Here is a 10,876-nt window from a genome sequence, read left to right as displayed (position 1 = left end):
CCCTGTGTCACCCATTCAAGGATTTAGTACACCCTCAAGTTAACAATAAGGGTCTCCTCAGACAAACATGAGCACATGTTCTTTAAATAAATCGTATATGGCCCATTATTCAATAGTGAAGCAGAGACAGAGCAAATGCCCGACTGGGCCCGCGCACACAGCCATGGAAGGCTGTTACGGGACACGTGGCCTAGGTGGTTTTCCTGGTGAAGCGGGAAGTGAGGAGGGATTATCGGAATGTCCCAGCCCCCCTGAACAACTAACTTGTTTCAGGCAGCGTGGGCCCGCACAAGGAAAAGGCAAGGAGAACCTGTGCTGTGTTGGTTGTGGCATCCGTGCTGGAGGTGGACGTGGGGATGTTCGGAGCTGAAGCAGCAGCCCCAGGTGAGATGCAGGCGCGGTAGCTCAAACGCATCTGGGCAGCACATGGTGGTGTGGGAGCAGGGGGCACACGGGGTGGCATCCCTCCTCACCTGCAAACCAGCCCAGGGAAGGGGTGTCCCCTCTTCAGCCCTGGGGCAGGGACAGGGCTGGCCAGGGGCGGGAATGAACACAGCCCTTGAGTTCTGCTTGTGACACTGCGGAGCCAGCACAACACTCACCGTGTTACGGCTCTGCTGGATACTGGGGCAGAAGTAACCCTAATTCATGGCAATCTGCACCATCACCCCAAGACGAAAGCAATGACCGGTAACACAGTTGGGAAGGGGCTGTTGGGGGCAGAGGCAGAAGAGTTGTCTCCAAAAGTCTTTCTAACCTTGCAGCCAGGAGGAAACGAGCTACTTACAAGTTGGGGTGGGCTTCCAGAGTGCCCTGCTTCATATCACAGGCCGCGATCCCTTAGCAGGAAAGGCTTTCCATATCCAGCGGGGGAAAATATTCCTCCCACATCCACCCAGCTCACAGCGGGGAGGACTTTGCCCCCCACATTATGCAGCCCCCTCCCTCCAGGACAGTAGCCTCAGAGCAGGACTGGCTGCCTTCAGGGCTTGCTGACAGGTCTCCACCAAGCCAAACACTCCTAGAGCCTGGGGTTATCCAGCAGGGGCATTTGCCTTTCAGTAACCCGGGCTGGCCTGTAAAGCAAGCGACTGGGTCCTGGTGTAGGACTGTAGGTCCCTGGCTTTTGGGCATGGTACAAAATGTTTTAACCAGAATGTATAAGCTAATGAACAATACTATATGGACATACGGTTTTGTTTAATAATCTGCACATCTTCTTGAAGAAAGAGAACATCCACATACTTTTGATTCAGGATGTGCCATGCAAAGAACTATCAAGGATAATTAGCTGAGGCAATTGCTGCTTGGGACAAGGTGACTCTGCAGAAGAATTACATCCAGGAAAGTTGTACCTCATCCTTGTTGCACAGGTAGCAAGAGATTTGTCCTTAAGCAAACTGCCTTCATTATAATACTATAACTCACAGCCCTTACACCAGATGCCTCGGCCCACAAAGACACCCTTCCTCAACGAGCATGTGTAGTTGACCAGTAAGATTGTGTAACCGTTAAGTAGATTACCCTCCACTCAGTGTTAGAGGGTTGGAAATTAACAAATTCATATTCATCTACTCTGACTGTGGAAACTACCAAGTTGTGTGAGTTCACTCACCACTGAAAGCTAGAGGAACTTTTTATTAAAAGCAGTATCTCGTAGACTTACATTACTCCCTCCTCTGGGAGGCAGTCCTTGACAAAGTTCTCCAAATGGGTCCTTCCCATGCACTGCCATTCTTCATAAAGTCCTTTCCACGGTCTGCAGTCCTTCAGGAATGGATTGTTCCAGTCTGGGTCCCCCCTGCTGTACAGGTCCTGCTAGAAAAATGTCTCCTCCGTAGGCTCCTCTCTGTGGGCCGCAGTTTCTCTGAGGAGCCTCCTCCAGCACAGGGTTCTCTATGCTCTGCAGCTTCCTTCAGGGCATCTCCACCTGTTGTGGCATGAGGTCCTCCGTGGGCTGCAGGGTGGGTATGTGCTGCATCATAGTCCTCCGTGGGTTGGCACAAGACAAGCTGTGTCACCAGTGTCTTCTCCATGGCTGCAGGGGAGTATCTGCTCTGGCACTTCAGGCACCGGCTCCCCCTCCTTCCTCAAAGACCTCGGTGCCTGCCAAGTTGTTTCTCTCACATTTTCTGACTCTTCTCTCGCAGGTGATGCACAGCACCTTTTACCCCTTCTTGCATATGTTATCAGAGAGGCGCTGCCAGCGCTGCTGATTAGCTCTGCTTTGGCCAGCAGCAGGACCGCCTTGGAGCCGGCTGTCATTGGCTCTGTCTATGGCTCTGACATGGGGGCAGCTTCTGGCAGCTTCTCGCAGAAGCCATCCCTGCAGCCCGTCCGCTACCACAGCCTTAGGTGAAACACGTGCACTGTCATTACCCTGGTGTGATTATGTGCAAAACCTGTTTTGTGTCTGCAGGATAAAGCCAGCCAGCTCAAGGCGCACAGAGGAGGCTGCTGGCAGCTCCCTCTTGCTACGGGCAATTACCGCACCCGCACCTGCAGGCAAAACAGCAGCAGAGCAAAGGCCAGCACATCAATTAAAACAGGGGAAAAATAACAAGAATGCGTGAGCATTCACAGGGCAGCCAAACCATTTGCTCAGCTGCTCTGTAAATTAATGTTGCTCCTGCCTTTCTCTGCCTTTACAAGAGAGGGTATTTGCCTTCACGTGAGCCTAGAGACAGGCTCACTGCTACATCACTTCTGATGCCCCAGCCTCAGCGGCTGCGGCCCAAGGGGAGTCTGGCTTGTCCCAGACACACCCCTTCTGCGGCCACATGAGTGTGTCACTGTGGAACTGCTCCCTCTGCAAGGGCAGGGGCTGGTCCCAGACCCCTGAGGAGATCACCAAGGTCAGGCGGGAGCTGCTACCACTGAGGGATTTAATGTTTCTTTTCCTTTCTTTTCCTGGTACCATGGGAATTCTTTGGGTGGCTGCAGCAAAGGGGATGTTCTCCAGCTTTGCATTATCCTCCACACATAGGCTTGAGATGTGGACAGGCTCGATATCTGGAAGGGCCTTGAAAACGTCCACTCTGCGGTGCTTTCTTGAGCGCTTCTCATCATCAAAGAGCCTGGATCCAGACGCAGCTGCACAAGTCACACAGGCCTGTGCCTCACAGCAGTACAGGCTGGGGAGGCAGAGGCCCAGCCTCACCACAGCCCCCAGGTGCTGCTGCTGAGTAGGCTGAGCTCAGAGCTCCAGGCAAGCAGTGGCAGGGAGGGATGTGCCCCTCACAGCACCGCCCATGTTTCTATGCGCTGCTGCGTGCTGTGGGCACCACTGTGGGCTCAGTGCACAGAAATAGGCAGCGCTGTCCTGGAGCTCAGCATCCCGCACATGCAGAACCACCTGGGAGGTCTCCACAGACAGTGAAGACGAGAACCTCCCTGAATCCACCTGCGGTTTCCATTTGTGCACTCCCTGCAGCAGCATCTGAGGGGACTGTGTCTGGCGCTGCTGGTACCAGAAGATGTAGGGATTGGTAAAACTGGTGGAGAAATTGCAGCGCAGAGCTGTGCTGTGTCCTCTCTGGATGGTCATTTCTGCAGGGAACTGGAGCACAGAGTCCTTTTGGGCATGACCTGTAAAGCCAGAAACTTCTTTCAGCCTTGCTTGCCTGTGCACCAGTCCATCTGTCACTTCCTGGGCTTGCTCACTGTCCCCGCTCTCCATCTCACTTTTCCCAGGCTCTGAGATGCTGAGCTGCTTGTCCCTGCACCCTTCTTTCTGCAGCTGCTTGCCACTCCTCACCGCCCAGATCATCCTGCTTTCCAGCAGTGCGCACATGTCTTTCCAGCCACTCTTTCTCTCCGTATCTGCCTCTGAGCTATGTTAACTGCTGCTGTCTCCTTCAGCAGCGGCAGCCATGAGCTGTCCTTCTCCCACCTCTGACTGTATCTTCTTGCTAGCGAAGCTCCTCCATATGACACACCACGTCCTCTGCCCTTGCCCTGTCCCTGTACAGCATTTCAGCTCTCCTTGACTCTAGTTAGCCTTCTCTGTTTGTCCCCCGAGGTTTAGAGACAGCCCTGCAGAGGCTGGTAACCTTTTCTCCAGCACACCTAGGAGAGAAGCTCCTAGATGCCACACAGCTCCGTTCCCCAGCGTCTTCCCTCTTTCAGGCTTGGACTGTATTAGCAGCACACTCAAGAATGCTCGGTACCTGCAAATGCAGGGTAAAGTCTTGTCCTTCCTCTTATGCTCGTTACTCCTGACATCTCCCACATTATTTGCCATACCCACCTGCAGCCCCGGCTCTCCCTACAGAAACACTCCCTGATCCCCCAGGCCATCAGGACTGACACCTCCGTGCTTCCACCACCAGCTGCGCAAACTCTTGCCTCGTTCACCCCAGCCTGGAAGTGGCATCTCACCAAAGGCTGCCAGTCCCGCCAGGGCTGCCAGCACAATCAGGGCCATGTCACGCTCTCCCTTCACGGGGTGTGCAGGCACCTGCCAGCCGGAGGGACCTGATGCTTGCAACTTCACCTCTTCCTCTGCCTCTGCCCGATCAAAGAGGCCTCCAAACCACAGCCCAGAGGGCGGAGCAAAACTCTCTCCCTGCTGCTCCAGGCAGGCCTCGTTGCACCTGTCCCCCAGCCTCTACCACCAGAACGTTCTCCAGAGCCTCGTGGTGTAGGTACCGTCCATCAGAGGGAATGGCATCCCTGGTGATCTTCTCCTGGCATCGGACCCAGGTGTCGCACACTCTCCCTTCCCCTCTGGCCGTGGAGCAGGAACCTGAAGAGAAACATCTCTGTAAAGAGCATCTGCTGCAGAAACCAGCCGCACAGGGACAGGCACGCTCCCGCACTCTGGCAGGGGGAGGACACTGCCACACAGCTCTCCGTTGTACAGGCAGTCCCCCTGTGTCCCTTCACCTGCCCACATTAGCCACAGGCGCCAGGTGCTTGTCCCACCCTGGGCCCCAGAACCGCTATCCCCAGGCAAGCCAAAGGGCTGCTCGGTTTTACTGCCTCCTGCTCCTGGAGCAGGGCTCCTCTGCCACTTCTCACCCAGGGCCCTTGGCTCACACAGCTGGCAGGGACTGCAGAAAACAGCTGGCGAGCGCAGCAGCCCCCATTCACAACCCCGCTCCCACAAGGCCTTCAGGGTCCTGCTGCTCAGCCGAGGCCGTGGCAGAAGGACGGTGGGCTGCCCTCTGCTCTCCAATGTCTGCAAACCTGCCAGGGGCTCCTGGTAATGCACTGTAGCTGCCACCACAGTCCCCAGCTGAGGCAGGACGAAGGGCTGAACCTTTCCCCTCTGCCTCTCAAGCCTGTGCACATGAACTTTCACAGCTGCGTCAGCTCCTGCAGCCGCACCAGCCTCGCTGGGGACTGGCTGGGACCAGGAGCCAACTTTGACATCTAGATGAACACGCCAACCAAATGTTTTATATATATATATCTGTATTTAGTATCCAATCATTGGTAAAATATGCATGATATTAGTGAAAGATGTAGCTTAGATAGAATATAATCATTTGCAAAGATGGAGTGCATCCTTCCTTGCTTAGAGGCAGGTGGTCAAGGCTGTGAAACCAGATATATGGCCTTCTATGGAAACCGGTGGTTAAAATCAAGTAGGTAAGGGAGGCTCCCTTGGTTCCTCCTGGTAGCCCTGGCCAGGCTTTGGTGGGATCTGAGAGGAGAGTGAAACCAGATGTCTCTGTATCTGAAATTAGGTGATCTTGTTTATTCAACACTATAAGAGCTGGACCCTCTGACAGTGACTTTGGAGACCTCACCTATGAGTGGATGCCCTGTGTAGGACCTCCCAAATGCCGGGACAGGCTCTCCAAATCCTCACTGTAACCAGGGCTCCCAGCAGCTGTGGACCCGGATGACAGTAAAGTATTAAGGCAATTGGTGATGTATCTTTCTTAACCGCTGTAGCCTGTCATAGGCAGCAGTGATTAGGTGCATTGCCTTGTTTTATTCTTGCTGTATCCTTTCACTTACTACTTGTTTCACTTCCTATTCTATTTTTTAAAATGTAAGTAAAGATAAACTCACTTCTTTAACTAGGGGTCTCTTTTCGTTGTACTGACCCGGTCTATGGCAAAACACCTCTCTGCAGGAGGCCTTCCCACAGCAGCAGGAGCAGGCTGAAAGTGGACTGTGAAGCCGGGGCAGCCAGTTTGTAATTGTGTGCCTGAGCCAACGTTACAAAGGTACCAGCAAGAAACCACTTCTCCTTGTGGATTCAAAGCAATGGCTTGCCCCCAGGCTGTCTCAGTTGTGACTTTCTGTTCTAACAGGGCCTGGCTATGTTAGTGGGGTGGAAGAGATCCCCAGCCCCTGCCTGCTGAGCAGCAGCAATGCCCGGCTCATGTGGCAGGAGGACCTCTGCTGCCTGCCTCCCTGTGCAGACCCAAGAGGAGTCGCTCCTCACCAAGGACCACGACTGAAGGGCAATGTTTTATCAGGGCATTTCACTTGCATGTCTGAAATCCTTTTTCCCTAGCTGTGCTACAAGGAACCATCACCTGCAGCAGCACAGCTGCACTTCCTAACCCAACCACAGTAAACCTTGTAACAAGCTGGAGTTCCTTCTTAATGAGGATAGCACCTGCAATGGTCCTTGTAGAAGAGGGAGGGATGGCATTTCTCCATACAGACGAGCAAGCCATTTGGCCACAGCACCGCCAAGGCGCTGCTCCTGGCCCTTGGCATGCCCCCTGGTTTGCCTGCCCAACCGAGGAGATCTTGGACATGGAGGAAACGGGTACAGAATCCATGCAGGTTTTACAGTCCAAACTAAGGGCGCTGCTGCCAGAGGTTCTGGGGTTTTTTGATGGTGATTTAAACCACCTACTGATGGAGCTGCCATGGTTCTTTACACCTCTCTTACTCCCCTGCTGATTGCCTTGATTTATACCCTGAGAACTCAGGATGTCCCAGCTGCTACTATCTGCTGATTTGCAGTCAACTTCTGTCCAGCTTGCGGTGGTTCACAGTAGCAATGATGTCAGATCTGTTTCCAATGGAAGAAAATGCTCTAAAAGCATGACCAGCCGCAATGGAGTAATCCTTCTGTGGACGCGATCTGCACAGTGTCCTGTGCCCTGGCTGTGGCCTGCTGATGTAAGGGGGAGTTTGTGAGCATTGTGGACTGTCTGAGAAGGGCATATTTGACTGTTAATTGAAAACACTTGATTCACAGAGGTGAGGAGTGGAATGTATTTGGTTTATGGGGCAAGGTTATGGTAGCAGGGGGGCTGCAGGGGTGGCTTCTGTAAGAAGGTGCCAGTCAGTGCCACCCCATGTTGTTCAGAGCCAGTTTCAGGTGGCTACAAGACGGACCTGCCACTGACCAAAGCTGGGCCAGTCAGTGACGGTGGTGGTGCCTCCACAATAATACATTTAAGAAGGTTGAAAAAGTGGTGCACAAGAGCATGTGGGAGAGAGGAATGAGAATATGGGAGAGAAACAACTCTGTAGGCACTGAAGTCAGCAAAGAAGGAGGAGGGGATGAGGTGCTCCAGGTTCATGTGTGGCTCATGACACAGGTTGTCCCTGATGAGCTGGTGATGCAGCTTGTCCCCCTGCAGCCCATGGAGGTTAAGGGTGGGGCAGACATCCACCTGCAGCCCATGGAGGAACCCATGCCACAGCAGGTGGATGTGCCCTGAAGGAAGCTGTGACCCCATGGAGATCCCATCATGGAGCAGGCTTCTGGCAAGATCTGTGGCCCCACGGGGGATCCACGCTGTAGCAGTTTGGGAAGAACTGCAGCCCACGGAAAGGACTCGTGTTGGAGAAGGACAGTCTCCCACGGGAGGGACCCCACACCGCAGCAGGGAAAGAGCATGAGGAGGAAGAGGCGGCAGAGGGAATGAGTTATGAACTGACTGCAGCACCCATTGCACATCCTCCTGTGTTCCTCTGGGGGAGGAAGTAGGGACGTCAGGACGGAAGGTGAGCCCAGGCATAAGGAAGTGTTGCAGGGAAGGTGTTTTAAAATTTATTCTCATTTCTCATTCTCCTACTCTGATTTGATTGGCAAGAAATTAATTTCTCCAAGCTGAGCCTGTTTGCCTGTGACACCAACTGCTGGGTCAAAATTTCCCTGTCCTTGCCACAAACCATGAGCCTTCTTATTTTTCCATCCTGGTGAGTAGTGGGAGTGATAGAGCAGAGTGGGGGAGACGTTGCAGCCAGGCAAGGTCAACCCAACCCCAACACGCCATGCTCATGCTGGCCCAGTACAGCAGTAGAAATGGTCTAACAACCTTCCTGGTGCAGAAGGGACATTGCAGCAGCAGAGCCACCTGGGAGGAGGTGACCAAAAAGCCCACTGCCCACACTCCCGGCGCTGGCAGGGAGCAGAGCTTCTTTGTCATGACAGTGCTTTTTGCCAAGCACTTTGCGTATGGTGACACCATGACTGAAGGCCATGGCTGAGAGGATCGGGAACTCAGGCATAGCCAGGAAGAAGCAGGAAAATAACAGCAGGAGACACAAAGGATTGTTCTGTTGGCAAGGAATCTTGGGGACAGCATCTGGGGGACGATGGTGGTGACACAGCAGATCTCCAAGAAGGAAAGCCTGACAGGAAGAAATGCACAAGGATCTGCAGGGAATTGCCTGATTTGAATGCCCAGGGAGCTTGTTAGTGTTAATAACAACTCCAAGCTGAGATCTTTGTGTGCGTCCTTGGGATGGGGAAAATTACCGGGTGGAAGCTGCTGCTGTGTTTGCCCAAGGCAGCCAGGCAAAGGTGAGACACCCACTAAGCTGAGCATCGTGCTGGAGCATTTGCGTTCGCTTTATTCTTGACATCGTGAACTCCCTGTGCCATGGCAGCACTTGGAGGACCTAGAGGTGTCACTTGGCCTTCCTAAAAGTCATGAAGAGCTCAGCATCCTTGGCAAGAGGAGAAGCAGCCTGAGGTGGCCTGGATGGGAATCGGTCCCCTCTGGGAAGGCGTTGCGGGACAATGCCGGCAGGCCTTTTCAGACAGGCCAGGGGACGCCACGGTACCCGCAAGGCTCTGACCCCGTGCTGGGCAAGCACGAGCGCGTGGTGGGAAACACGCTGCGCCCCGCTGCCTTGCACAGACCCTCTCAGGCTCCCCATGCAGCGCGGCCCAAGCGCGGCTGTTTGCTGCCTCGGAGCACCGATGCGCAGCAGCCCTCGAGGAGGAGAGGTGCTGAGCCCGGGCAGCGACTGCAAGGGGCACCCGCTGATCCCGGTGCCGGTGCCGGTGCCGCAGGCGGTGGCGGGAAGCGCCCGCGGCCGGGCGGGCCGAGGCGGCAGCGCCCCCTGGCGGGCCCGGCCGGGGCTGTCCCCCCGCCCCCGACACACACGCCCGGCCCCGGCCGCCGAGGTTCGTGCCCGGCCGCAGCCCCGGCTCCGAGCCCCGTGTCTCCCACGGCGCAGTAATACACCGCCGCGTCCCTGCGCCGGGGCCGGGCGAGCCACAGGGCGCTGGACCGGCGGTCTGCCGCCACCGACATCCGCCCCGGAGGGTCCTGCACCTCTCTGGACCCTTTGTGACCGCTCGTGATGAATGCGGGGCCTCGGCCCGGGAGCTGGCGGTACCAGTAGATTAAGTCTGTTGTCAATATGCTGGGGTGTGAGCAGCTGATGGCGATGCCGGTGTCCTCGGTGGTCTCTGCCGACGGCTCCTGCTGCACCTGGGCTCTGCCCACAGCCACTGCCGAGGAGAAAAAGAAGGGGGAATCCTCAAAACCTGCTTTGTGCCCTGCCCCGCCTGCCGTTCGCCATGGCAAATCCCAGCCAGGAACGTTCGGGCATGGGGGGGGGAGAAGAGTTTCCAGAGGATGTCTAGCGGTGCATTAACGGAGGTGTCCGTTAACGGCTGGCAGACATACGAACGCGAGAGTGACAGGTGGAGTCACTGGAGAAAAACAGGGACAAAGGGAAGGAGCCCGAGGGGAAGCAGCAGCGGGGAAGGAGCCCGAGGGGAAGCAGCAGCGGGGAAGGAGCGGCTGCAGGCGCTCCGCGGCAGAAGGCGGAGGGAAGGAGGCAGCGGGCAGGGCTGGACAGCGAGAGCACGGCGAGTTTCCGCAGGGAAGGCGGGATGGCAGCAGAGGGAGGGAGGGACGCGAGCCCGGCGCGGCGGCAGGGCTCCGTGCAGAAGCCCGAGGGGACGGCAGCCCCGCGGGGGCCCCCGCAGGCCGAGCCCCGGCCCGCCCCCCGCCGCCAGCCCCGCGCACCCAGCAGCAGCGCGGCCAGCCCCGCCAGCCCTGCGCCCCGGCCCCGCCGCATGCCGCCGCTCCGCCGCCCGCGCCTCGCTGCCCCGCGCCAGCCCCGGCTCTGGGCGGCGGCCGCGGCGCCTCCTCTCCGCCGCCTCCTCTGCTCCGCGCCGCCGCCAGCTCCGCCCCGGGGCTGAGCCCGGCGCCGGCGCCGCTCGGGGGCTCGCCGCAGCCTGGGGCAGCAGCGGGGCCTCGGCCCGGGAGATGGAGCAGCTTCCAGAGCTGCCTCCCCGCTCCGGGGCTGGAAGCGGCAGCCCCCGCTGCCCTGCGGGTGCCGGGGAGCAGCCTCAGAGCCTGCCTTCTGCTGCCTCTGCAGCCCACTTGGGTCATAGAGAAGGTGTGCGAGAAGATGCCGCTCCAGCTGTTGCCCAGCAGTGCTGAGAAAAGGGGAGCAATCGCCTCTCTTGGCCTCTTGGCAATGCTTTGTCTGAGGCGGCCGAGGATTCCCTTGGAACTCCTTGGCGCAGGGGCACAGTACTGGCTCATGGCCAGCTTGGTGTCTACCAGAAGCCTAGTTTGTTCTCTGCACAGGACTGCTTTCTATGGGTGACCCCGGGCTGCCCTGGTGCGTGGTGCTGTTCTTCCAAGGACAGGAGTTTTTCCCTTTCCCTTGTTTCCCTTGTTTCCCGCCCGCATCCCCACCG

At 56.7% G+C, this 10,876-nt stretch overlaps 1 protein-coding gene across 1 annotated transcript; it reads right to left on the bottom strand.

Annotated features, from left to right (window-relative positions):
- Positions 1–9,077: 9,077 nt before the first annotated feature.
- Positions 9,078–10,612, bottom strand: LOC129735881 (collagen alpha-1(I) chain-like). Its single transcript, XM_055707629.1, has 2 exons — positions 10,194–10,612; positions 9,078–9,670 (listed from the first exon to the last, which is right to left on the bottom strand). The coding sequence occupies exons 1-2, from the start codon at positions 10,243–10,245 to the stop codon at positions 9,078–9,080; spliced, it is 645 nt and encodes a 214-aa protein (XP_055563604.1). The 5' UTR covers positions 10,246–10,612.
- Between the last annotated feature and the right edge of the window lie 264 nt (positions 10,613–10,876).

Source organism: Falco cherrug, chromosome 4 (assembly GCF_023634085.1).
Source record: "Falco cherrug isolate bFalChe1 chromosome 4, bFalChe1.pri, whole genome shotgun sequence".
Classification (NCBI taxonomy): Eukaryota; Metazoa; Chordata; class Aves; order Falconiformes; family Falconidae; genus Falco; species Falco cherrug.
Note: the sequence above shows the minus strand (reverse complement) of the source record. Positions and strands in the feature narration are given on the sequence as shown.

Bases quoted from the DNA above. Each gene is read 5' to 3' on its own strand.
- LOC129735881 (XM_055707629.1), bottom strand. From the start codon at position 10,245: ATGCGGCGGGGCCGGGGCGCAGGGCTGGCGGGGCTGGCCGCGCTGCTG. The intron at 9,671-10,193 runs GTGCGCGGGGCT...TCTCCTCGGCAG, and splicing joins GCTGGCCGCGCTGCTGCTGG to TGGCTGTGGGCAGAGCCCAG.